Source organism: Leptonychotes weddellii, chromosome 8 (genome assembly GCF_054177405.1).
Source record: "Leptonychotes weddellii isolate Sample4059 chromosome 8, ASM5417740v2, whole genome shotgun sequence".
NCBI lineage: Eukaryota > Metazoa > Chordata > Mammalia > Carnivora > Phocidae > Leptonychotes > Leptonychotes weddellii.
Window position 1 is genome coordinate 128,619,930 of NC_138376.1, and position 27,466 is coordinate 128,647,395.

The following is a 27,466-nucleotide window of genomic DNA, read 5'->3' on the forward strand; positions in this document are numbered from 1 at the left end:
CCCTGTGGTCTGGCTGCCTGTGTGAAGCCCTGGAGCCGCTCAGGGCCGGCAGGGGTGCGCCCCACAGGGGACGCAAATGAGAAGTAACCCCTTCCTTCGCACCCCACTGCTGCTTAGAAGGCTCAGCCGCTGGCTGCTCCACTGGACCTCGGAGTTCGGTTTAAACTGTGGTATCGACGTCTCTAGGCTGACTTTGTGGAAGGGTTTCAAGTATCACCGCGCTCTGGATAAGGTGAGAAAGCAGAGGTATTTCACAGACATTCAAGTAGAGTTGGTTCAGCACGGTCTCTGCGGCCACCGCCGCACCCTGGCCTTGGCTAAGGGCACGACGTGGTGCAAGGTGAGCCCCAGGTCGCTCTGCGGCTCTCGGGGTGTGGCAGGTGGGGCTGTGTGTGTGGTGGCACCGAGAGAGTGCACGAGCAGGAGCCGTGGTGTGCAGGGAGCACCCGCTGTCCCCTCTCCCCGCCCGCTCCTGGGCTCCTGCCCCCTCTGGCCCGCGTCCCTCCGTGCTCCGACTCACGGCGAGCAGCCTGGCCCCCGGGCAGCACACCTCGGCCGTGGGAACCCTGGAGCAGTGGCCTGGGCAGCAGACGGAAGGTGTGATGACCTTGGTGCCTTCCTAGGAGGGCAGACCCGGGACCTAAGGGCTATCCAGTTTCTCCTAAGCTTCTAATAATAGATCAAATAATTCAGACCTAAAACAGAACTATTGTGAACCAAGCCTTTGTGGCCTCGGGGAAAAGCATTTTCTAGTGAGAAAATAGGGGAGATGCCTAATGAGGCTTTGTGGGAAACAGGTTCAAGAACCTGCCCCCTCTCCCCCCCCCCCCCCGCTTTTACGTCTGGTGGTTCTCTGAGGGGGGAGAAAGGCTCACAGAATTATAAAAGCTTCTGAAATAAGGTTTCATTTTAAGGTCTGAACACAACTGGAGCAAGCTAAGGAGTTATACTCAGAATGCCGCATGTTGTTTTTTGTCTTTTTGAGGTGGTGTAGTTGGTTGAGATGGGGGATGAAGGGAACAGTGAAATATGTCTTCTTAGTGAGATCTGGCTGAGGGCCGCAGGTGCCCCGCACCCAGCGAGGGCAGCGGGGAGTCTTGGGCCGGCCTGGGGGCACCCCCGGTGGGGCCGGTGGGAGGACACCGAAGGCCACACGCTCTCTCCCCTCCTGCCCAGGCAGTGGTGCCGAGCCTGTCCGGTTTCAGTTAACAAGAGGCGCACAGCCCCCTCCCTCGGCACCGCGCCCCTCCTGTGTGCACGCGCCCCAAGGGAAACATTAAATGTCACCGCAACATCAGGTGAAAACCAGAAACACAAATGCAACACAAAAGCACAGCTTCTACAAAGTGCATGGCTACCCTGGGTACCCCACCTTTCGGCTCCCCTCCGGGCCCCAGGGCGGCACCAGGGCCTCCTGTGCCCCCCTCCCGGCTGCATGGGACTGAGAGCACGCCTTGAAGGAAGGGACAGAGCTCAGGGTTGCCAGGGCTCACGGATCTCCCGTGGACCGGAGAGGGGAAGGTGAACACAGCAAAACCACGGCTTTGGAAAGCACAGGAGGCTGACGGAAGGCCGCGGCCAGATGCCAGGCCCAACACGCTCTGGGAACCTGGGCGGCCTCGGCCACGGCTAGAGCCAGCGCGGGAGTGTGGAGCCTCAGCCCTGCAGCCCTGGCCGTGGCGGGAACAAGGACACAGGGCAGGGGGCACAAGCTCTCGCTGGCTCCTCCCCAGGGACGCACCATTCTTGTGAAAAGAGGCTCCCCGGGTGAGGATACCGCCTGCCGGTTCTGGGCTCTTCCCCCCGTGGGTCCGCGACCCAGAGAGAACACCCAGCACCTCAGTCAGGAAGAAGGGCGATGGGACAAGGGCTCTTTGGATCATTGGGAGGGGACCTGGCGTCTACTCTGGGTGCCATGTGCCGACCCTGTCCTTCTGGCAACCCCAGACCGCAGAGGCCAGCCCCGCCCGGGGAGGCTGTGCCGTAAGCTGGTCAGCGCGTCCGCCCACCCGAATCACTAGGACACGTGTGTCGGAAACCTGACCCAGTTACGGGCATTATCATTGGGAAAAACCCTCTCTCTGTAAATACAAGCCATGATCGTGAAAGACCTACGGAGTCCGAAGGAACCCTACAGGCATCGGGCGTGGTGGTGTGCAGTGAAATGAGTCTGTCTGGCTTTGCTCGGGGTAAGGAGGCGGCAAGGCTGGCACAGCAGGGCGTGGGGAGGTCACCGGGCTGGATCCAATCCCGCTGGCGAGCAGGCGTGCAACGAGCGGAGGGACCTGGGCCTCCGAGCCCGGCCTGGGCACCGCGGCAGCGCCCGACAGCCCAGGACGCTCGGCAGGGCCCGCTCGCGCTAGAGCCTCGTGGACGTGAGTCTCTTCATGCCCCTGCGCTGCGCCAGGCCGGACGACAGGACGGGCTCCAGCCGCGGCGCCTGCGGAGCCCTGTTCAGAGCCAGGTAGGTGGCGACCATGGCACCCTGGGGAAGGAAGGGAAAGGGCGCTGACCGCGGGGCCCACCCCCTCCCGAGCGGGGGCCTGGGCCTCTCCGAGCTGTCCTCTCCCACGCACAGCGGGGCCTGCAGGACCCCGGGGCCGGGCGTGTCCGGCACACTCTGGGTCCTCTAAATGATGGCGCTTCTGTTCTATTACCGTCCCACACCCGCCTGGGGTTGTGCGTGTGACCTGAGGTGTTTCAGACTCGCGGGGAGCCCCGGGATGAGGTCACACGACCCCTGCTCTCCGGCATGTTACCACACCAGCCGGATCTCAGGAGACGGGCTTTACCCTCCAAGGACTGACCCTTGTGGCCTCAGTCCTCCCCACGAAGCTCCAAGCAGCCTCTGCCAAGCACGCGAGGCAGAGGCTGCTCGTGCCCGGGGTGTGGACCCCAGTCCTCGGATGTCAGCCAGTCCGTGTGGACTGCACCGCAGTGTGGGTGCACCACGACCGAGCTGGCCCGAGGCCACCATCTGGCTGCAGTTGGGTCTGGTGACGCCTGGCTTTGGTGACTCTGATCACAGTCGCACCGCACGGTCGGACACAGCAAGGTGGGGTCGTCGGATGGCAGGGTCTACCGAGACCCAACAGTTGAATGAGCAGCTGCTCTGTAGCTGAGAACCTTTTGATCCCTGGGCACAAGACGATCTCAGTGACGCCAGCTGCGGCCTGACCTCTGTTCCCTCCGTAGCCCTGTGTCTCTGTCAGGGGCTCCAGGGGTCAGGATGCTCTCGTGGAAGCTGTGCAGCCAGGTCCCATGTGGCACGTGCCCTGGGAAGTGTCTCAGGAAAATGGGGTGCGCCCTCCGGCCCAGCCCAGCGCCCCCGCTCCCGGGGATCAACTTTTCCTATGGCCCAGCGGCACGCAGCCACTTGGAGGGCCTTTCTGGGCCACAACAGGAGATTTGAGGAGGAGCGACAGAGACAGCCGGCTCCAGAAGCCTACAATACTTACAGTCTGGGCCTCTACACAGAAGTCTGTGGACGTCTGCTCTAGAACCCAGGGCTTTGGCACCTTGAATTGGTGCAGATGCACCACTCCCTCCACCTCTCTCTCTCTCTCCCTCCCTCTCTCCACCCCTACCTGTCTGTCTGTCTGTCCGACTTTGTCTCCCTCCCTCCTTCCGTGTCTGTCTCTGTCCCACATGCACACACACAAACACAATGAAGCTGCTCAGGATTGTTAACAGAAGTTGTAACTTATTCAGAATTTTGTGTGTGATTGCTTGTATGTGAAGAAATGTGTAAAAGTAAATTAATTAGGGATACCTGTTTGTGCCTCTTACTGGTTCGCTATCTGGTTCCCATACTGTGGTTTCTTTAGGTTATTTTGAGGGGGATCAGGGCAACTTTCCTGGGCCGCCCACCCCCCAGCATCTTGCTCTCATGACTCCCTGTCCGCACCTTCACCAGGTGGACGTCTTGTCTGCTGAGCTGGTTTTGGGACAGGTACTCTCTGTTGACAATCCACGGGTGTTTTAGGACTTGAACGGCCGTCAGGCGCTGATGAGGATCCACATGGAGCATCTTGGACACGACATCCTATAAGGGAAGACAGCAGAAGCCGGTTCGAAGAGCCTCCTGTGCAAAATTCCTTCATTCCCTCTCACGGCAAAACCTCACCCTTGTTCTGACCGATTCTCTGCATTTGGGTGTCAAATGTTTATTTTCAGCCTTAAAAGTATGTGAATGATTTTTGAATTTTAATTATCATCACCTTGGTGGCTCACCTCAGGTTTATATCGTGTTAAAGATCTTACATGCAAGGAGAAATCAAATGTAGAAATGTTGAATGGTGCATGTAATTTACTGAACTGCTATTGTAGTAAAAATGATACCCTTCCAAAGGGAGAAGCTAGGTAACGACTGTCCCACAGACATAAACCAGTTATGACAATGCATATGTAGTGTCACTTTTCTTAGCACTGTCCCCAAACATTTGCTACAAATCAGCACCAGCCACAGAACTGTCCATCTGGAGCCATTACGTGGGTCCAAGGGGCCAATGTCCCCTAGGGGTGATTTTCTTATGTGACTGTGAGATAATCACAATAAAGATTCTTACGACTGTGGCTTAAAGACAAAGCTCCACTTAACATTCACACATGGCATGACACGCACATGCATGTGCACACACACACAATTACAACTGTGATGTGGATCTGCATGGCATTCATGAGGCCGTCTGCACATGCGTGATACACCTGTTCTTGAGAGAGTCATCGGGATCGTCCTTGGGGGAAAGAGGGCCAATATTACTGTCCCTGTTTTGCAGATGACATTTATAATGATCAAACAATTGTCCAAGGAAGAGCCATGATGAGAATCCGTGTTTTCCTGCTAGGCTGCTCACCTTACTCTGGTATTCCCGTGGCATTTCACAAGGAAATAAGGGAGTTAGCGTACGTACACGATATGATGATGATGCACTCAACAGAATTTCTGGTCATAAACCACAACAGAGAAATACTATAGACTAATCCAATATCCCTTTTTGAATAGAAAAATCAAATGCCTTTTAATATTTGGTAACACAGATCGTAGTAACTTCTTGAAACAAGTATCTCCTAGAAGCAGTATTGTTCCCATTTCCATGGGTAAGACTGAAAGCAGAGAGACCTGTATTGTTTGCTCAAGATCTCAGAGTAAAGCAGTGTTTCTATGCAGTGCCTGCAAGCTGCACTGTAACAACACACAAATCCATAGACTTTGTCTGATTTTGGAGAACTGGAGGTTTTGTTGCATGTTTGGGGAACACAGAGAGGGGAAAAGGCATGGGGCAGGTGAGGCAGAAGATATGGTGGTGAAGGGGCAGGAAGAAGTCGTCAAGGTCCCAGGAGGCAGTGAAGCCCTCTGCCTGCAGCAACAATCCTGGTACTTGACTTGATTGCTTTCCTGACACCTTCTCCCTGGCCCCCACTCCCGCTTCCAAGGTCGCCTCAGAAACCACCAGCACCCAAGTCCTGGTCTACTTTGGGGACCAGAACTAGACAATGCCTATACTCTTTTGAGACAGAGTGGATGGATGGGAGCACTGGGAGCGTCAGGGTCTGACACATGGGAAGTGCTTGCTAAAGGCCAGGTGCCTTCTCTTCTGCCATCACCTCTGCCGTGACCTCCATAATCACCTCTGCCACCTCCTTCACCATCCCCTCTGTCCTCTCTTCCATCATCTTCTCTACCGTCTCTTCCACATCTCCACCATCTCCTCCACTATCATCTCTGTCATAACCTCCATCATCTTTTCCACTATCTTCTCTACCACTCCCTCCACCATCATCTCTATCATCTTTTCTCCACCGTTCCTTCCACCACCTCCTTGACCATGCCCTGTCACCTCCTCCATCATTTTCTCCGCCATCCCCTCCACCATCTTCTCTGCCATCTCCTCCACCATCTTCTCCACTATCACCTCCACCATGACCTCCATCATTACCTCCACCATCTTCTCTGCCATTCCCTCTGTCATCTCCTCCATCATTTCCCTCACTGTCTCTTCCATATCTCCTCCACAATCTTCTCCACCATCCCCTCTGCCATCTCCTCCACCATCTTTTCCACCAACACCTCCACCATGACCTCTGTTATCACTTTCACCACCATCTTCTCTGCCATCCCCTCCGTTATCTCCTCCAACATCTTCTCCATCATCACTTCCACCATCACCTGCATCATCTCTTCTACCATCACCTCCACCATCACTTCTACCATCTTCACCAACCCCTCTGCCACCTTCTCCATCATCTTCTCTGCCATCCCTTCCACCATGACCTCTGTCATTATCTCCACCATCATCTCTGCCACCTCCTCCACAATCTTGTCCACCACTTCCTCCACCATCTTCTCCACCATCACCTCCATCATCTCCTGCACCATCTCTTCTACCATCACCTCCACCATCTTCTCCACCATCACTTCCATCATCTCCTGCACCATCTCTTCTACCATCACCTCCATTGTCACCTCCACCATCACTTCCATCATCTCCTGCACCATCTCTTCTACCATCACCTCCACCGTCACCGCCACCGTCTTCTCCACCATCACCTCCTTCATCTCCTGCACCATCTCTTCTACCATCACCTCCACCATCTTCTCCACCATTGTCTCTGCCACCTCCTCCATCATCTTCTCCATCATCACTTCCACCACCTCCTCCATCATCTTCTCCGTTATCACTTCTACCATCACCTCCACCATCCCCTCTGCCATCTGCTCCATCATCTTCTCTACCATCTCCTCCATCATCCCCTCTGCCATTTCTGTATGAGGTCACACAGTGATGATGATGGCAGTACTAGAATCAGAACCCCGACGGGCTACTCCTCTCCCAGTCATTTTACGGCAACACAGGAAATAGACTGAGGCTGCTTCTTCCGAGTGGTGGTGTTATCATTGACTATTTGATTAGAGAGGAATTGATGATCTCAACTGAAAAAGATTAAGTCTGATGTCTCTTTAAACAAGGTTGGTCACAAATAGTGAAGCTGCAGGGAAGCCTCAGTGCAAAGAGTTTTAAAGTAACAGAAATACACCTCTGTCCCAGAGTTCTTCTTGATCAGTCTGTGATCATTCAGGGCAGTCCGTCTGCAACATCACTAAAACTGTGATAGTTAATTTTATGTGTCACCTTGACACCTCCGTCCCAGAGTTCTTCTTGATCAGTCTGTGATCATTCAGGGCACTCAGTTTACAACATCACTAAAACTGTGATAGTTAATTTTATGTTTCACCTTGGCTAAGCCATGGTCTCCTGTGTTTGGCCAAACACCAGTCTAGATGTTGCTGTGAAAGTCTTATTTAGATGAGATTAACACTGAAATCAGTCAACTTGGACTAAAGCAGATGACCCTCCATGATGTTGGTGGGCCTCATCCAATCAATTGAAAGCCTTAAGATAAAAAAGACCAAGGTTTCCCAAGGAAAGGGAAGTCTGCCAGCAGACGGGCTTTGGACTCAAGCTGTAATGCCAACTCTTCCCTGAGTTTGCAGTCTATGGACCTACTCTGTAGATGTTACACTTATTAGCCTCCACAATCTCATGAACTGATTCTTAAAAACAAATCTTTCTTTCTCTGTATCTATGCACATCCTATTGATTCTGTTTCTCTGGAGAACCCTAGTACACCAAGACAGTAGAAAATGTGAAAAGTGCTGTAAGAAGACTTTTGCAAAAAACCACTTTTTTTTTAACTGAGAAGCTAAAAAAAAAAATCTATGAGATAAAATACCTGAGTTATTTATATGAAAGGTATCCTCTAGCTTCCTCACAAATACAATGGTTAATACAGAATCTCCACACCTGAGAAGCAAGAGCACTGGAAAACACTCACCTTCGCGGCATCGGAGATTGAGTCCCAGTTTCCCCCAGAAAGGGCGTACTTCCCACTGCCAATCCTTGCCAGAATCTCCTCAGGAGTATCATCTGGTCCATTTGCAAATGGGGTAAATCTGTGCAATGAGAGAATGCATGGTATGAGTTCTGATTTTATGACCTACAGTAAGGTTCACAGCTTGCTATTGCCTCTTTTTGTTGTTGTTGCCTTTTTTTTTTTTTTTTTAAGTAGGCTCCACATCTAACATGGAGCCCAGTGTGGGGCTTGAACTCACAAACCTGAGAGCAGGAATGGGCAAGATCAAGAGTCAGACGCTTAACTGACTGAGCCACCCAGGCACCCCTGCCTCTCTCTTGTTAAAAAAATAGCTCTTTCTTTGCCATTGCGCTCCAAATTCAGGAGTCATGGGAAAGCGTCACTTATTTCTTAAGCTATGTCCATCTTCCTAAGTTGGTCATTGGTGTAGGTCGATAAGGCAAGTGTAGAAAACTCTAGGACCGAAGCATGAGCATCCCTGGACCCTTCCTGGCTCCCCTGGTGACCGAGTGTTTCAATGGTTGGCCTGGTCATTCAGTTTCCACACTGAGACTGTGGTATAATGGAGGAGAACCTGAGATTTGAAGTCTGATAGACCTATGGTTGGTCTATTACCAACTCTGGTTCTCTGATAAATTAAGGTTTTAAGACTTGATTGCACAATGGGGAGAATAAAACACTCACAGGGATCTACATGGACACATATAAGATGCCATCCGCATCTGCCCCACTGTGAGTTATTCCATCAGCTCCCAACATTATCCAGGGCATGTCGATACATGCCTGTTAGAAAAGGAATTGTATGTGATCCTCACGGCACTTCCTTTAGTGGCCAGGTTGGTGATCTGAGGTTTATGTACAGACAACGTGAGTATCAGAAGAATCGCAGGGCAATCCAACGGTGTGACGTCAGGAAGGTCCGGGATGCCTTCCCTGCTACTGTGGTCCTCAAGGCACAGCCCCAGGCTCACACGTCCGCCTCCTTTCACTACAGACACTGATCACTCACTCATCACGACATGCCTCATTAAGGCCACAGAAAAAACAGGCTACTCCCATTCATTCTTACCAGGGCCTTTTGTCCATTTTATTACAGTGAGCAGGGCTGGATGGTCTAGAGCTCTTTTTTCCTTCTGTGCAAATCCTTAATAAATTTAAAAACATAGGTCCCTCTGGGGTTCTTTGGATCCTAGACCTTTAAGGCTGGAAGCCTTGAATACACAGTGTCCTCTTCTCATTCAAAAGTGAGGGAAGTGAGGCCAATAAAGGTCAAGGAGTCCAGGCCAGAAACAGAGCTGGTGAGGGGAACACCTCGGATTGGAAGCAGATGTGCACACAGCAGACCCAACCCTCCTTCTGTAAGGCCGGCTGTCTCATCTGGCGGCCACACAAGTCAGTCACCTGCTTTTACCTGGCTGCCTTTCTTGAGGTGCTCTTTGACCTCGAAGGCTTTAGGGGTGCTTCTTAACTCAAGAGGATGTTTTTAAGAGAAGATGTTGCGACCCCTTAAGGGGGCGGCCTGGTGCCAGGAAGAATGTGGACAGATGGTCAGAGGCTTGGGTTTTTGTTGATGAGCTGAGTTCTGTGCTCCAGTTCCCTAATTCTGGAGATACATTTTAAAGAAAACATGGCCAACTTTCTTAATCCCTACTCTTTAGTTGTCCTGAAAGGGCTAAGGAGGTGTTTACCCAAGACCTGTGAGTGTGCGTCCCTGCCCATGGCACCGGGGCAGGGCTGACCCTGGGCTGAAGAGACAGCCCCTGAGATGTCTGCCTCATGATGTCTCGGGCACACATGCCATCGCATGCTGACCCCTATGGGAGAGTGTGCATTACCCCGCCAGCATGGTGTACAGCAGGGTCCCCAAACTCCAGATGTCACATGCTGCATCGTAGCCTTGCCGCTTCAGGACCTGGAGGGGGAAAGCAGACGACAGATGAGCTCTTGGTGAAGAAAGTTCAAGTTCATAGGGTGTTGTTCTGATGTGACCATGAGCTGGACAGGTGGGGAACAGGGGGATATCCTTTATTAACGCCAAGTCAACCATGATGCTCTGCAATAGGATTCCCCAAAGACCAGCGCACACATGGGAACCACAGCTCTTGCTAGATACGTGACAGATAGCTTGGAAACACTTATTTTAAGGCAGAACTTTAAAAAAATTATGGCAAAGTATACGTAGCACAAAATTTACCATCTTAATCAGTTTTAGGAGCACAGTTCAGTTGTTCAATGATCTCCATCCATCTCTTTCCTCTTGCAAAACTGGAATTGTCCCCATTACACAGCCACTCCCCACGCCCCGCCCCCAGCCCCTGGCTCCCACCCTCCTCCATCCGTCTCTGTGGATTTGGCTGCTTTAGGACCTCATATGAGTGGAATCATACAGTAATTATGCTTTTCTGCCTTGCTTATGATGTGCCCAAGGTTCATCCATGTTGTAGTGTGGGACATGATTTCCTTTCTTTTTAAGGCCAATACTCCTTTGTATGAACGCACCACATTTCGTTCATCCATTCAGCTGTTGATGAACACATGGGCTGCTTCCACCGTCCGGCCATTGTGAATAATGCTGGTGTGTACACGGGTGGGCAAACAGCTGCTCTTGTCTCTGCCTTCAGTGCCCTTGGATATTGGCCTTACTGCATTACTTGGTAATCCTGTGTTTAATTTTCTGAGGAACAGTTAAAACAGAAGAATCTTCATGTGTCCTAGGATTACATACCTCAACAGAGGGCAATCCTCTGATGTAGTTATAGCTGAACAACAGTAAAGAGAGCAGCATAAATACTCATGGATTACTGTACATTACTGGATTTAGCATTGATCTGGAGTCAGGAGAGCTGGGTTCAACTTTCTTAGACACAAGGGCAAGGATGCCACCTTTCCGTCATCGTATCACTGATGCTGTGTGCTGGGCCAGCGGCGTGGTTGTTTAAGCCCGTGCGTCACTAGCTGAGTGACCTTCAAAAGTCACTTGAACACACTGAATCTGTTTTTGTTTTTTAATCCATTCAGTGTGGCCAGTAGTATCTACCCTGTGTACCTCATATGGCATGTGAAGATAAGAGTAAAAACTATTGGTAAAAGTGCTTTGTAAATGGTAAAGTAATATACCAATTTAAGATATTCTATAATCGCTAAAATCAATACTATCAATATTAATATTGATCAAGTAAGGCAACAAAGAGGCTTATAAGCAGATTATGTTAAAGGGGGCTACAGATAGCATCTGGGTACCCTGAAAGTGGCTTCACAGCCCACCTCTGGGGGCCCCATGCCCATCCATATCCCGGTTCAGCACCCTGCTGCCTTCCTCGCGACCGATGGCGGGGGCTACCTCTCAGTTCGAAGACCCACTACCGCTGCCCGGGGACCTCCTTTTTTTCTCTTCTCTTCTCTTCTCTTCTCTTCTCTTCTCTTCTCTTCTCTTCTCTTCTCTTCTCCTCTCCTCTTCTCTTCTCTCCTCTCCTCTCCTCTCTTCTTTCTTTCTTTCTTTCGTAGACTCCATGCCGAGCATGGAGCCCAATGTAGGGCTCGAACTCACGACCCTGAGCTCAAGATCTGAGCTGAGATCAGGAGTCGGACACCTTTCTCTTCGGACTTGCTGTGCGCCTCATTGCAACCCTGGTCCAGTTTCAGCAATAGCCAGAAGGATCCGCACAGAATCCAACATCTGTTCTGCTTCCTGACCCCTCATCCCACCAGCCACGAGTCAGTTCTGCTCTAGTGGCCTCTCAGGTTTTGTTGATACTTAAAGCAAGAAACTGGGTCTGCCTCATAAACACATCAGTGACTTCAGAGCCTAACGAAACCATCGCCAGGGAGCCTGAGAAGGGCCAGATGTGCAAGATGGTGCTGCCGAAATTCTCCAAGGCTCTGGATGCGGCTGAGAGCCCTCCTGTGCAGAACACTACGGGCCCTCATATTAAATCCCACAGCGCACACGGAGCTGATCCAAATGGTCTATTGCATGGTAACAATTTTACATAAAAACATCACCATTAACAATTTTACAAATAGGAGAATGATAAAATAACTGTGTTTGAGCAAGGTCAGTGGCTGGTTCTTTTTTGACTCATTTCTCCTCTCTGACATGACGGCTCAACTAAATCAAGATGACTCTGATGTACCAAACGATCCACAGCTCGGAGCTCTTACCTCCGGGGCAACGAAATTTGCCGTGTAGCAGGGTGTCATCAACAGCCCGTTCTCAGCTCGAAGCTGCTTGGCAAACCCAAAGTCACAGATTCGGATGGATTCAGGGTTTCCAGACTCGTCCATATACAGTATATTACTCGGCTTCAGGTCTCGATGCACCACCTGGAAAGGCAGTGGGCGAGGTTGAAGCAGGAAGGGGAAGGGGGAAGCATTCAGAATATAAGGGGTTTTTTGGGATTGTGACCCTGAGCAGGTCCTGCAGCTGGAAGCCGGTCCGCTGGGACGCTATGTTCTTTAGGGCGGGTCTTCCTTCCTCTCTTGCTCTTGTATTGACACTCAAGTAAATAAGAAGCTACCCCAAACGAGAGAATTATATACAAGGAAATGTCGCTCTGAACTCAGGTGACGTGCATAGAAAGATTTCTACAGGTAGATGTTTACTGTGCGCCCAGAACGCTCCAGCGCTGTCAGGGGCTCACTAGAGAGCGAGGCAGACACGCAGCCTTTGTCATGGGGCAGGTGACTCCTGGGCAGCGATCAAGCGATCGACAGGAGCCCTACCTGCACCTGTGGTGGGGGAGGCGCAGGGCGCTCCGAGCACGAGGGATGGGGGAGGCGAAAGCCATCCTGACATCTCAAAGCAAAGCAGCTCTCTGGGGGCACACAGCGATTTCGTCTGACAGGGACAGAGGCTGACTGGGAGCACACGTGGGTGCCCTCACACAGCCTGGAACCTGCTGTGCTGTTAAAACACAGGGGAAGAAGATGGAGGGAAGTTGAAGGGACACACACTGGCAGAGGCTCCAAGGGCAGGGGAGCAGGAGAGTTTGGGGCCAGGCCTATCACCTCCCTCATTAAATAGAAGCCAATCTGGAAAAACCATCATCCCACGGGTTTCCTCTAGAGTTTGTTCTGGGAAAACGCTTCGCACTCCCAGACCACCGGGTGACCACAGAAAGGCCTGTGGTGTGGTCCTGGAGGAACATCCTCCAGTTCGGAGGTGGCTGCATTTTATTTTATTTTATTTTATTTTATTTTTTTTAAAGATTTTATTTATTTATTTGATAGAGAGAGACACAGCGAGAGAGGGAACACAAGCAGGGGGAGTGGGAGAGGGAGAAGCAGGCTTCCCGCTGAGCAGGGAGCCCGACACCGGGCTCGATCCCAGGACCCCAGCAGAAGGCGGACGCTTAACGACTGGGCCACCTAGGCGCCCCAGTGGCTGCATTTTAGAAGTCCAATGCGCTATCCATTGCGCCACAGAGCCGGCTAGTGGCTGCATTTTAAATGCTCATGACCACGGGGCAGGGCGGGCCACAGAAGCGCTGTCTGCTTTGCGGGAGGTGCCGGGTGATGGTCTGGAAGCAGACAGCCAGCCAGGAACCCCAGCTCTCCACTCGCTCGTGTGCAACCAGCCCTGGGCAAGATGCCTAACCCCCCTCTGCTCTAATCTCCCGGTCTGTGAGCGGGTGTAATCTGGGGCTCAGGGCTGCATGAGCAAAGGGCACAGAGCAGCGCCTGGAACCCGGTAAGGGCCTTGGCCAAGCGAGCTCTCACTGTCTCTGTTCTCTGCAGGATTCCTTTGTGTTGGCTAAGGATTCAGTTGTAAATAGAGCAACATGTCTCTTTATCCAGCCCAAATACTTTTTCTTTATAACTGGTCCAGGTAAACTTAATTTCCCTACTAGCTGCGGGGCACAGTGTGTGTGCAATGATCTCAGACACGGAAGGGGCGGCGGTGACACAGAAGGAAGCCAGGACAACGGGGGTCCCCAGCTCTGGAGCCAGGGAACTCTCTCCCGGTCCGGTCTCTCCTGTTTTTGTGTTGGCCGTGCGGCCGCAGGCTGCTTACCCCCTGGGAGTGGAGGTAGTCCATGGTCTTGGTGATGGTACACAGCACATCGCTGGCCTCCCGCTCCGAGAAGTAACGCTGCCGGAGGATGCGGTCCAGGAGCTCTCCGCCACGCATCAGCTCCATCACCAGATACACGAACTTCCCGTCGTCGTAGACCTGGGAGGCGCAGAACGGAGCATGCGGTCACCCTGGCGGCCTCCACACCGCGCGGCCCGTGCAGGCCTGCCTGCCATGGGGGAGAAGGGCAGCCCCGGAGGCAGCCCCGGCCAGGGCAGAGGCTGGGGGCTCAGTGCTCTCCCGGGTGTGAAAACAAGGCTCTGGGTGAAAGTGAGTGAATGGCCATTCCAGTCATACCCGACGTGGTGCTTAGGGAAAACCAGCTTTAATCATCTGCTGCAAAGCAGGGAATGAGTCAGCGAGGCCAGGAGCTTGCAAGGTGAGACTTTAGCTGACATGACTTGTCCTGATCTGGGCCCCCACCTCCCTCTGCCATGGAGAACTTCGGAGGTGGAGCTGGGCTGTGGGCCCAGAGCCGAGCTCCTCAGACTTCAGTGTGCACAGCCCCAGGGGGTCTCGTTAGCAGGCAGGGTCCGGGCCAGCAGGCCTGGGTCATGTCCAGCCGGCCCCAGTGGCCCTCCCTCCCCCTGCACCGTGGACGAGCCTCAGAGCTGCCAGACTCCGGAGCCCAGCAGGGAGGGGGGGCAGAGGGAGACAGAATCTGCCATTTGCAATAGTGCTCTTATCTCAGGAAAGCAATGGAAAAAGAGAGTTTTGTCACACCACCTTCACTCTCATGAGCTTAAACAACAGCCCCACACCCCTCTGCTCTGGCTCTTTCCATGACATGCTCGTGTGGGCCGCAATCTCCCTGCACACCGGTGCCCAGGCATTCGGAGGACCTCGTGGAAACGGGGCCGAGCATCTAAACACGAGTAATTTTTAGCTTACGAATCAGTGAGTTTCCAGAACAATTCACTAAAATAATTTGCCTGACTCTGAGCTCAATGCAAGATGTAAAGTTGATTTTGGTGTATTTATTTCCAGTTTATGCCTCAAAAAAAAAGCTCTACTTTTGAGAATGGACATACGATGCCATCTTTGGCTCAGAATCACTCACCCCAACATAATGAAAGTGGTTTGAAAAGCTTAGAAGTTTTCAAATGAGCTGATTTCTGCTTGTGCATCTTAACACATGAATAAACACCAAACCGGCCGGAGGACCGGGCTGCACCACGGAGGTGCCTGGGATCCACGGGGAGAAAGCCGGTTCACTTCACGGGTTAACACAGGGACTCACTTCACACTTTGCTCCGAGGTGAACTGGCATTTTGCAGTCCCCTTGCTCCAGGAATTGACGGGGCCCAGCGGGAAGTCGAGGCGGCCCCCAAATCTTGAGGGTTTGGGTTCACGACACTGGAATCATTCTGGAGTGTGAGCATGAAGGTGGCGAGGAGACGGCTCTGTGTCCCCTCTGGCCCCCGACACCACAGCCCTGGGCGCTGTGCTGGGCTTTGAGGGGCTGGACCCCTGCCCCCTTCCCTGTCCCGTGCCAGGGACCACTCACTGCCCAGCAGAGGCAGAGCAAGCTGGGAGGAGCCCCACGGCCAGAGCTTGGTCTGGGGTCTCAGAGCCGCCCCAGCCCCGTCTCAGCCACGCAGGACTCTCCGTTCCTGCTGTGTTTAGGAATGGCACCGAGCAATAACACATCTGGCTGAGAATTTGCACCAGCTTCTTTTCCTCCTTCATAGTCCACGTTACGTGATTTGGGAGTGTGGTGGCGGGGAGGGGGCTGCTGTCAGAGGGCCGGGAACTCAGGCAGCCGCCAGGTGATTTTGAGGGGCACGCGGTGGGGGCCGGCTCTGGCACACCCTCCCGGGGGCGGCAACAGTGAACCGTGAAGAAAGCCGGTACCAAACCAACGCCGGCTTCGGTGCCAGGCGAGGAAACGGGAGCACAGGGAACATCACTGCTGCACGAACCCACTTACGTCTTTGAGGCTGATGATGTTCGGGTGCTGCCCGTACCTCAGGAGAATCTCGATCTCTTCTGAGGGGTCTCTCTTACTCTTATCGATGATCTGGAACAAGCAGAGCATGTGACATGAGGCTCTGGGATGGCATCAGCAGGCTCGGACCCTTTCTGTCTCCTCCCCCCTCCTCCCCTGCAGCTCACGCTCAACCAGGATAAGTGACAGTTGCCTAGAAGTTCAAGGCAATCCTCTTTCCCAACTAGCCTAAGAGTGACATTTACAAAAAGGAGGCACAAGGGGCGCCTGGGTGGCTCAGTCGTTAAGCGTCTGCCCTCGGCTCAGGTCGTGATCCCGGGGTCCTGGGATCGAGCCCCGCATCGGGCTCCCTGCTCCGCGGGAAGCCTGCTTCTCCCTCTCCCACTCCCCCTGCTTGTGTTCCCTCTCTCGCTGTCTCTCTCTCGCTGTCAAATAAATAAATAAAATCTTAAAAAAAGAAAGCCGGCACAAGCCTCAGACACGAATGTTAAGATACTACAGGGTTGGATAGAGAAGGGTGGGCTTGGGGGGCTCACACGGGCACCACCAAATAGCAGCAGGTGCTTTCAATCACCGTGGCAGGCTCTGAGTGGGTGGCCCATGCTCTTCGCTCTGCCCAAAATGAGCCTCGAGCGGCTCTCTGCACATCTCTTGCTTTACCCGGCAGCAACACACCGGCCGCCACGTGGGACCGAGGGCCTGGTCCTCCCCAGGAGATGCCAGGGCCGGCGTGCATGCTGAGTCGGCCACCGTGGCTTAGACACGAACCTTCCTTCCCCTCCGCCACCCAGCGTCTGCATTCCATGTCTTAGGATAACAGATAAAATCCTTCCACCCATGAAAACAGATGGCTTCCAAAGACAGGACAAGGTGCCGTGAATAGAAGCCTGCTTGGAACAGGGAAGCCTCTGTTGGCCGATAACGGCTGACATCTCTGCAAGTGGTTTACTTATGCCCTTGCTCCCACCCCTATGGGGTGGAACCGGTGGGGGTGGGGGACGCCATCCAAGTGAATCCCAAGCACATGCGTTAGAAACGACACTCAAAATGGAAGAATCCCTCATACTGTTCTTGCACATTAGTTTCACCTAATTTTAAAATATTTGCTCTTTGGAGAATGTGCCATGATTTGACTACCAGAGTAGGAGGGAGATTTGCTTTTACCTTCTCTCACATCAGACTCTAAGCAGAGCTTCGCGTGAGACTTGATCTCTTTCGTTTAGATGAGCGGAGTGCTTGGCAGCATCTGACCCACTGTTAGAATGCTGCCCCTGGATGCCCCTCGTCCCTCCCCTTCGCTGTCAGGATAGATCACCCCAGTGCCCACGCTCCGCTCTCCATCTCAGCTTTAAAGGCCGCAGCCGAGTTCCGATGACCCTGACACCCTAGGACTGCAAGCCCAGTGGCAAGCGCTGTTAAACAAGCACAAAGTGAAGCTCCCTTTCTTGACACATTTTTCTCCTCTTGCTACATTTTACTCCACTAAAGTTCTAGCGTGGACGCCAGGATTGCTTCTATTATTGAAGGAAGCTAGCAGATAATGCAGCGTTCAGAGGGAGGGGCTCTCTGCAGCCTTCTCCAGAAGCGTGGGGGTTCGTAAAGCACTGCCTGGACTGCGAGCTGGCCAGTGGGGTTCAAGACCCCTTCTGCTCCAACGGCGCATGGGCTCATTCGGTCTCTCGGGACTGTGACCTTGTCTTTGGAATTTGAGAAGGTGAAAATGCATTAGTGGATTTTTAAAAAAATTAGTGGTGGATTCATTTTTTTTGAATAAAATTTCATGATCAAAACGATGTATTCTCAGCATAAATCTGTTTTATCACCCTCACCGTGGAGCTGGAAGCAGGAAGCCTCTTCTCTCCTGCCGGTGGCCCCGGGGGCAGTTTCAGGACCGGATGGGGCAACTGCACAGAAGGTGCACCTGACAGGAGCTGGGGGCTCTTCCTTCCTCCTGTGGGGTCTCCCTGTGGCGGGGCTGACCCGAAGCCAGAGGACAAGGCTGGGCGCTGGGGGTGGGGAGGCGGGGAGGCGGGGAGGCGGGTGTGCAGGGGAGAGGGGGCACCCAGGCCGGGAGGGCAGTCCTAGAACCGGGGAGGTGCAGCTCCCACAGGCACCCTGCTGGCTTCCCACCAGCCCCCTGAGCTGGGCAGGCCTGACCTGGGGTCACACAGCTGCACGTTCTGTTCAGACTCAGGGTTTGTTTGGTCCTGTTGTCAGCAAGCGCCGGCTGCTTTTATCCACAAATCTTTTTCTGAAATTATTATTATTATTTTTTAAGGTGAGGAAGAAGAGTCTTGACAGAGACTCTGAGCCGTGAGGCAGGCTTACTGGTCCCTGAGCCCAGGCTGCAGTCTGAGCAGGGGGGATGGCAGGGCCCAGAGAGAGGTTCTGAGCATTTGTCTAGAAACGTCAAGGAATGAATTTCTTCTCTGTGGGATCAGTTTCCTGGGATTGCCATTGTTAGACTTGCTTCTAGTTCAAGAAAGCACTGGTGGATCAAGTTCCTTATTTTGAGAATAATACTGAGTTATAGTCTCAGGGAAGGAATTCTCAGTCATCGTGTTGATGAGCAAGGCCTGCTCTCCTCCGTGCTGGTGCTCAGATAATCTCGTGGAACCACAAAGAAGGGGTGGGGAGGAACGGTCTCTGTGGTTCTCATCTCCCAGCAGCCGCAGAGAGCGGGCAGGACGCTGCTCGGGGTCAGTCCCCCACCACGGCCAGTAAACGAGCCTTCCACCGTGTTGCTCTTCAACAAGCTGTACGTTTACGGGGCTAAGTCAGCACCCCCGGGGACACAATGGATGGCAGACGAGGACTCTCTCTGCTGGTGAAGCATATGGGGACGGAAGTATCAGGAACACTTCTCTTTTCTTCCTTTTAGTCAATCAGTCAATCAATCAATTAATGTAAGCTCTACGCCCAACGTGGGGCTTGAACTCACCACCCTGAGATCAATGCCGCTCATGTGCATTTCTATTCCTGGCTGCTGGAGACGGGAAGGGGCAGGAAGAGGCGTCAAGATACGAGGCCTCACCGTCCTCAGCATGCTTTTCCTCTTCCTCTTCCGTCTCTGCACCCCTCCACCTTCCTCTTCCCCGGCTCTCCCCGGGTGCTCCCCTCCTGGGACACAGAGTACCGTGGGGAAATGGGCTTTGCGGTGATCCAGAGGAGGGGCTCACGGGCTTGCTGCATGTCCCCGGAGGCAGGAAATTTCCATGAGCTTGCTCCCAGGATCAATGCCATATGTGAACAAGGGTAGTCAAGCATGCGATCCTTCATAAGATTTCACAGACAACTTCTCTCGTACAATTAATTTAAACAAATGACACAGCGAGAGGACTGAGTTTTCCTGCTGGAAAAAATTAAAATTTCCATGCCGATCAGTTTTCCTTCTAAAAATAAGCTCTATTCATGTCAAACGTTGGTCTCAATCCTGCTGCATTTTTGGATTTCAACTTACATACACATGAGAACATGAGCACAGGAGCGCTAATGCTCTTGTAACTGTCTGTCGTGAACACAAAACAGGCTCCGTGTCAGGACAGCCTACCCATCTCCTGGCAGACGTGCGTCGGCCCCACCTCCTCCCTAGAATCAAGGACCGGGAGACATAGACTCGCGTAACTTTAAGGATCTTGCTTCACTTTCACCTGAGTCTTCTGCTAAAACAAACTACAGTACTTCTAATAATAGAACAAAACTACGCTACTGAAGAGAAGTCGTGATTGTTAGGTGGAGTCAACCCCAACCCAAAGGCAGGGGGTCGAGAGCTGGGAGCAGAATAGCAGGGGACACACAAGAAAAGGAGCCCAGATCCAGTGTCCTGGGCACCTCCACTTTCTCCAGTAACACTTCACTGTAACGTTTAGGGAGCCTAGATTGCCTTCAAAACCACACATTTTCCTTGCAGATCCCATGACTTGGGCTTTAAATTTACTACTGCCCAGCCGCATCCACTCTGCACGGCTGTCTCAGTCTTTCATGATCTGTAGGTTGCAGAATGCATGGGAGTGAGCTGGAGTGAAGCCTTAGGGCTCCACCCCTTGGAAGTGAGAGGCAGCGTCCCGGGGAGGTCAAGGGCACGCACACTTGGACGTTCGGTGATTCTCCCACTTACAGGCTGGGTGTCCTTGTGTGTGTTGTTGACCTGTCGGTCTCTGTGCCCTCGAGGGGATGGTGAAAGTAATTACATCATGGTGTCATGAAGATCAACGGACCTAACATGCAGAGCATTTTGAGTGGGGCGAGTTTGGCACCTAGTGAGGGCTGTTTGCTGTTATCATCATCGTCGTCGTTATAACAGGATGATAGAATTTACGGTAAGTCTGAATTCTAATACCTGCTGCTCCTGGTCTCATGAACTTCAGGTGTTGCATCATTTGCTTCTTAGAAATTACTGATGTTTGTGTTTCGAAACCAAGGATCAAGGTGGCAAAAGCAGTACCTTGGGTGTGCATGTGAGTTCTGCGCCCTGCGATCAGTACACACCTGAGACATCCGCAGACACTGTCCAGAACTCTCTCAAGGCGCACCTACGTAGGCTTCTGAGAGGTTGAGACATTTATTGACACAAGGCAGCTTTTCCATAGTGAATGAGCTCTGATATGTTCCTATGCACTTGCCCATCAGCACAATGCCAGGAGTCCTTTTTATACAAACTGGCTTCCTGGGCTGTCCACAATGCGTGCCTGATCGTGTTGAGCCACAAAGACCCCAAAACAAAATAGAGACCAACAACCCTCTTAACGCAATTCATGTAAAGTGAGTACAGCACCGTTGATGGAGAGAATACTAATGATTTTTTCTATTCAAATAAACCTTTCCCCTTCAAGCGCTGCTCAATCCTACTTCCCTTCTGCACGTCGTAAATGATTCCGTGTTAACCTTATTTTAAACGGAAGATGCACTCAGGCCTGGCCATCTCTGCGGTTCTATGTCACGTTATTTCAAAGTCCTGCACAATTTCATCTCCTCTCCTCGCCTTCCGGGGCTGGCTATGAAAGCAAAGGTGAACTTGAGTTGTGCATTGGAGTGTTGAGCGGTTTTGTCCCTCGGAAGCAGCTCCGCGTGCTAAGAAAGTAGGGCACATCTGTTCAACTGTCACGTGCCTGACAGAGGGGAGAGAAGAGAGGACGTCACGGTTTTCCCATCCACTCTCTCAGCATTAGGTGGGCACACTGGTGGGACATCCTACGCTGAGTCAGCCTAAGGTGGTGCCTGCCAGAAGGATGGGGGGCAGCACCTGCCTCACTGCCTGAGGCCAGGCTCTCCTGGGCGAAGATGCTGGGCAATCCAGCCTTGTTTGCCTTGGCTGGGAGGGAAGGATCAAGCCTAGGGATTCAGACTCTGCACCAACACTTACTGAGTCCCTGCTGTGTGTGCGTACTGCGCTAAAGACTTTGTCACGTGGTAGCTAGACGTGGCCTCACTAATTTTAAGAGCTGCACAGAAAAACGCAGCTGAGAATAAATGCAAAACCAACAATCTTGTTGACTGGGAATATACTTGGGTGGAGAGGTTTACATGTGGCCTTAAATGTCATTAATGTGATGACAGAGTAATTATAGCGGCAAAATTAGGGGCCCATAAGACAGAGAAATAAGCTTAAAGCAAAACACAGTGATATTTCCAAGACGTGAGATCTAACATGTCCCACATGTGCTCTGAGGCTGTGGGCCTGGTCTGCGCGGGGCTGCGGGCGGCCCCCGCCCTTCTCTGGGAAGGCCGTGCCCCGGCAGTCCGGGCTCCGTCCGCCAGAGGGCCTGCCCTGCCCCTGAGTAGAGCGCAGGAGGCACTGGGCCCCGTCAGAGCGTCATCCTGCTAAGCATAAGCAGAGCTTAACAGGGAAGGCGCACACCACCCTCACCTCCCAGATGTCAGTCCGCTGGAATTTCTGCGTGAGATATCCGCCCCCCAGCCCCACCCCTAAAGGATGCTTTAGACTGAGGTTCTCAACCTCAGCACTGCCGACGTTATGGGCTGGGTAGTCCTGTGTCCAGGACCGCGGGAGGAGCCGGCCCGTGCAGGACTCCCTGCAGCATCCCTGGCCTGCGTCCACGAGGCCCACCCCAGCTGTGAAAAACAGGGTGTCTCAGACATCGCCAGTGCCCCCGGGGGAGGCAGAACCAGCCCGGCCCCCCCCCCATTATGGCTGCCCCAGGCGGAAGCCGCATCCTATTGTTTATCAAAGTCGCTGCTTACATTTTTCTGCTCATTACTCAGTGGGGAGGTTTCTGAATCACCCATGCAGTGGGGTGAAGAGGCCCCAATTGGCTCTGACTGGACCGTTTCTCAACACGAAACAGACCGCCTTTTCCGTGCACACGAGAATTTGGACGGCTGGGCCGGCCAGCTCCTGGCGTGCTAGCCGGGATGCGGGGGCTCAGTTCAGCGGCAGGGGCTCAATAGGGCGTCTGCTGGCCTGAGGTCCGGCTCACATGCCAAGTCATTAACTGCCACGCTCTCAGGGCTCGGCTGTTAAAAGACGTTCTTAGTTTTTCTAGTTCTTCCACCCCTAAGTGGGGAAACTGCTACTCATCCACCAGTCAGCTGACACAGACAGAGGCCAAAGAATATTTCCCTTATGTTCTACCTGGGAAATGCTGAAGACGAGACAGAGGAGTGATCCGTAGGATGTTACAACATTTTGGTAACACAGGGGCCCATCCTGAATATGAAGCTCTTTGCCTTGAAACGCCGGCCAGTTCTTTTGCCTTTGAAGGAAATCCGAACCAGGACCCAGGACCTGACTACTGTCCCTGCAACAAGCAGCTTACACGGGCTGGCCCAGCTCTGGGTCCCGGGGGCTGTGCAGCGAAGGGCCACAGCTGCCCCCCGCCCCCTGCGCTGGGTGAATTTACACACCCTCCAGACAATGAATTAGGACCCACTGTGGTCTCAGTGAGGATGGGGCAAATCCTGCAAGGTCCACCAGCTCACTTTGTCCAGGGAACTTCAAGGCTTGGAAAAAAAGAACAGGAAGACCCTGTTTCTTTCTGCTGCACCGAGCTGCGGCCATGAGTCTGGCTCCTGGGCCCTGGGCTGAGATGCCCCAGAAGCCCCCAGCCCAGCGTGGCCCCAGCGAGAGGTGCGGGGACCGAGGTAAAGCCATGGAACAAAGCCGGATTCAGATCGTGTTTTTATAAGAGGGCTGGCCATGGGGACAGCACCGGGAGACACACGACTGCCTCTGTCAGTGGGAGATTTATTTTCGGAGGCACAAAACGCAGCTGACCGGCCTCACAGAGGCAGGCTGTTTTCGAGAAGGGCATCGTGGTCACTGAGCCAGCCGAACAATAGACGCGTTTCTTCGTGCTCACTGGAAGCAGCGATTGTTTCTAGGATTGCTGCTGGACACCCGATACACGGCTGAAGAATTCTGTGAGAAAGGACGCAGGCAGAAAAAATTCTCCGAAGCCCACGCACGCGTGCCCTGCGCTCTGAGGCCCGCGTGCAATCCTCTCGTCCAGGGGGCAGAGTGCAGGTGCACACCCCGCGTCGGGCGCACCTGCCCACCAGCGCAGCATCCACATCCACACGGGGCGTCCTCTTAACGCTCCCAGGGAGGAGGAAACACGAAAGTCCTCATCAACCCAAGTCTTAGAAACGCATGGAGCCCCACACGCCCCTTCTGCAGCGGTCACTGCCAGCGACACCACCTGTGTTCCGGGGCCCGGGCCGCACCTGCTGTCGGACCCCGGGGCCAGACAGCGGCGCTTGTGTCCCTGGACCCGCCGCTCCGGGAAGCGTGCCGCACCCCTTCCTTCGGCTCCGGGTACAGTGCTGCAGACTCCGGGCAGGCCGCGCGCCGAGAGTCTGTGCAGCTCTGTATTTCAAACGTTCTTTCTCGCTTGAGGACTTCAGGATACATTTGTCAACAAGCCATCAATTTGCAACCCAAACTAGACCGCAGGGCCTAGTTTTTTTGGGCTGGTGTCTTCTTTTGACAGAGCTGAACATTTTCTCAGTGCAAGCAGCATGGGGCATGGGTGACCCGCGAAGGAACGGGGTCATCCCCCACAGGCATCACCTCGAATAATTTCTTCCCAGCTTAGGAAAATCACGATGGAAGGAAGCGCTCCTTTTACGCTGCTGCTGGACAGTTCCACACTTCCCCGGATGTTCTGTGACGGGCAGGTGCGGTGCCAGGAGGCACAGACATGTCTGGGTCTGGCCGCGCTGACGCCCGGCTTCTCCAGAGTCCCGAGGTCAGTTCAGCGGGGAAGTGGTGGAGTTAGAGCATCTCTGGCTGTCTTGTGGAGAGAATGCACAGTTTATGCTTTTTACATACATCAGGTTATGCTTTTGGCCGGCAGCTTCAGATTTAGTCCACATTTCACCAACAAGAAAATTCAAGAAACTGGTGTTTGGGATTTCCAGATCAAATATCAAACCTAGCAACAATTACAGAAGCTAAAGGTATTATGTAGAGATTGGATTCTAGATAATTCTAGATAATTCTTACTGTTGACTTTTCTTGATGGTTTCGAGTAAAACTACCGGCGCTCTGATTAAGTTTACACAGGTATCACCAGTTTTGCCTCTATTCATTTCTTTGATTTAATTCTCGGTGACGGTAGCTTCTTCCTCTCCTCACCCCCCCGGCCCGCTCAAACAACACTGTGCCTGTCCCCCAGCTGTATTTTCCAGAACACTGAGCACCCAAACTTTTATTTCAGGGCATATACTGTACATAAAGTTACTAAAGGTGGTCAGTACTTATGTGTTGGATAAAACTCAAAATATTCATGATCTGCAAAATAATTGTTGAACGGGTGACCTGGCGTCAAAGCAAACTGAACTCCGTCGTATTAGAGCTTGTGGGACGGCGCACGGGGAGGAGGCTGGCCGGCTCAGCCAGGCCCGCCGGGTCAGGGCACGAGGAGCCCGCACGCACGTGCGTGGTCTTACCTTCACGGCATACTCTGCCTCAGTAGCTTTATGCACACATCGCTTGCACACGGAGTAGGAGCCCACCCCGATGTCCTCCTTGATCTCATAGCCATCGGTGAAGTGTATGTTGTTCCCGTGTAACTGCTGTGGACAGAGACCGGGGCAGAGACGGCTGTCAGAGCTCACTCGGACAAAGGCACCACAGGCACACAGGACGTGGGCAGCAAGGGAGGTCCCGGACGGTGCCCTTGAGGTCGCCGAGGTCAGGAGATGATGGATCATGAAGGTCATGCTGCTGGTCGGCAATGATTCCAGATCTAAATCCTAACTTTGGGGGGATGAGCTTAATTTTTAGACCATGCTACACAGAGTCTGAGCATCTGGAGGGGGGAGCGCAGAAGGCCCCACAGATAGGGGGTGTGTGGTTCGGATGCTTGAGGCCAGAGCGGTGTCTGGTGTCCGCATCTAACTGGAACTCGCACCCCGTGATGTCCCCGCCACAGCCCCATCTGCCCGTATGCACGAGCCTCCACCCTATGCACTGAGAGCACAGACAGAAAGCCCCCAATCATACACCGTATAGCATACGTACGCTGTCACACCAAGCGTCCCCGTTAGACACACTGTGGGTTCCCAAAAGGCCCAGGAGAAAGAAATACGGAAATCTAATGCCACCTCATTTCCCCTGATTTTGTCCTTAGAATGTAATCACAATTCCTTCTTAGAATTCTCTGCATCGGGCGCCTGGGTGGCTCAGTTGGTTAAGCGACTGCCTTCGGCTCAGGTCATGATCCTGGAGTCCCGGGATCGAGTCCCGCATCGGGCTCCCTGCTCGGCAGGGAGCCTGCTTCTCCCTCTGGCCCTCCCCCCTCTCATGTGCTCTCTCTCAAATAAATAAATAAAATCTTTAAAAAAAAAAAAAGAAAGAATTCTCTGCATCCGGTTACACTCATCAGGTGGACAACTCCGAAAAATGTCATCTGAATTGATTTCCCAAACAATATACTTCACAACAGAGAAATGGCACCTATAAACCAAACTACTCTCTTGGGCTACCGACTCGATCCACCCAGTGAGGACGCCCCTGTCTGACCCCTGTGGGGGCTCCAGCCACAGACACACCCCGGGGATCTTCTGGGCAGAACTCTTCCCTTCGTGAGGATGAATGTGGAGCAGGGGTGAGAGGCACGGCTCAGATCACCATGAGACTCAGTAACGCCCAGGAGGCTGGGAACAGAGTTGGTGCCCCCCGCATCAGCACCCCAGGACCCAGGCTGCTCTCAGTCCACGTGTGACAAGGGTGCTCGTGCCTCCCCGGGCACACCTGCTGGGGGCGAGCAGCCTGGCGGTACGGGATTACCTGCACGATGGGGTGAACCGTGGCTTTGTGCAGGTCTTGCTGCAAGGGCTCCTGGACCAGACTTGAGGCCACAAAACTGAATCCTCTGAACAAATGATGCGCGTTGGCACTGGGGGGGACGCCAGGTGAGTCTGCAGGTAACAACGAGACGATTAACTCAACCTTCCAGGAGGGGCTTCCTCGTTTGAATTCTCCAACCACTTTTGCTTAATTTATGACACCATACAGTTTGCTTTTGTGCTGGGTAGTAACTGAAGTGCTAAGGACACAGAAAAATCATTCTCTCTACATTTATATATTAACAAAGGTAGAATTTTCTAAGCACACGAGCTCAGTGCATGGTTCTGTTAAAGGGTAGTTATAGCAAGGGGATTCTGAAACAGTGGATAATCCATATCCTATATGTGAGATTTCTGGATGCAGAGTGGGAATGCCTTGCGGTGGGTTATGGTCTTTTTTTTTTTTTTTTTAAACTTAAGCCAACGCTAAAGCTGGTTTCTATCCCCTGGACACGCACAAATCAGCTGCCCACTGGAGCATGCTGACTGGTGAGAGGTGCCCGTCCAAGATTTAAAAACCCCTCAAACATACTAGTCAGACACTAGTCATGGGATCATCAAAGTTTTAAATTTTCTTTTATCCAACTCATGTGTCTGCTTTTTAAGTACTGTGCCGAAAATCAGCATCTCCCGGATGATTCTCAAGCATGTTAAATTCTATTTATGCCACCTACCTTTTCAGATTCTAAAAACTACCCAGTGGAGACTTCTGGGTTTTAATTAAGCTTCTCTAGTCTAGCACGGTGGAGATTTATTTCCCAGCACCCACAGCCTAACTCAAAGGGAACAAAGTAGATTCTTTCTTCCAAGTTTCTTCACATAGTGCTTTGTATTTGACCATCTATTTGTTTCACGATTATCCTTAAAAATCATAGGAAATTTCAGATTCAAAAGTAGTAAGAACCCCCGTAGACAGGAGATTTCTTCCCCCCCCTTTTTTTTTCACATAACACCATTATATAACATACTCTACTCTACGGACTGGACTGACCGTGGTCCCCCAAAATTTGTAGTTTAAAGCTCTAGCTCTCCATGTGACTGTCTTTGGAGATGGGGTCTTTCGGGAAGTCGTGAAGGTTAAATGAGGTCATGAGACCTGATCCAATGGTGTTGGTGTCCATATAAGAAGAGGGTGAGACAGCAGGGATCTCGCTCTTCCTCCTTGAGCACAGAATAAGACCGTGGGAAGCCGTGTGCCAGCCAGGAAGAGAGCCCTCACCAAGAACTGAAATAATATCTGTTGATTGAGGTGCCCAGGC

At 52.6% G+C, this 27,466-nt stretch overlaps 1 protein-coding gene across 1 annotated transcript in view; it reads right to left on the minus strand.

The window, feature by feature from the left end:
• Positions 1-2,031: 2,031 nt before the first annotated feature.
• RPS6KA2 (ribosomal protein S6 kinase A2) overlaps positions 2,032-27,466 on the minus strand; it is a 259,047-nt gene continuing 233,612 nt past the window's right edge. Inside the window, exons 16-24 of the mRNA XM_081829387.1 lie at positions 26,149-26,279; positions 24,807-24,932; positions 15,879-15,968; positions 13,889-14,047; positions 12,037-12,198; positions 9,711-9,787; positions 7,837-7,954; positions 3,908-4,045; positions 2,032-2,485 (exon numbers count right to left, since the gene is read on the minus strand). Coding sequence (XP_081685513.1) covers positions 2,360-2,485; positions 3,908-4,045; positions 7,837-7,954; positions 9,711-9,787; positions 12,037-12,198; positions 13,889-14,047; positions 15,879-15,968; positions 24,807-24,932; positions 26,149-26,279 — 1,127 coding nt within the window. The 3' untranslated portion in view covers positions 2,032-2,359. The remainder of the gene's footprint in view (positions 2,486-3,907; positions 4,046-7,836; positions 7,955-9,710; positions 9,788-12,036; positions 12,199-13,888; positions 14,048-15,878; positions 15,969-24,806; positions 24,933-26,148; positions 26,280-27,466) is intronic.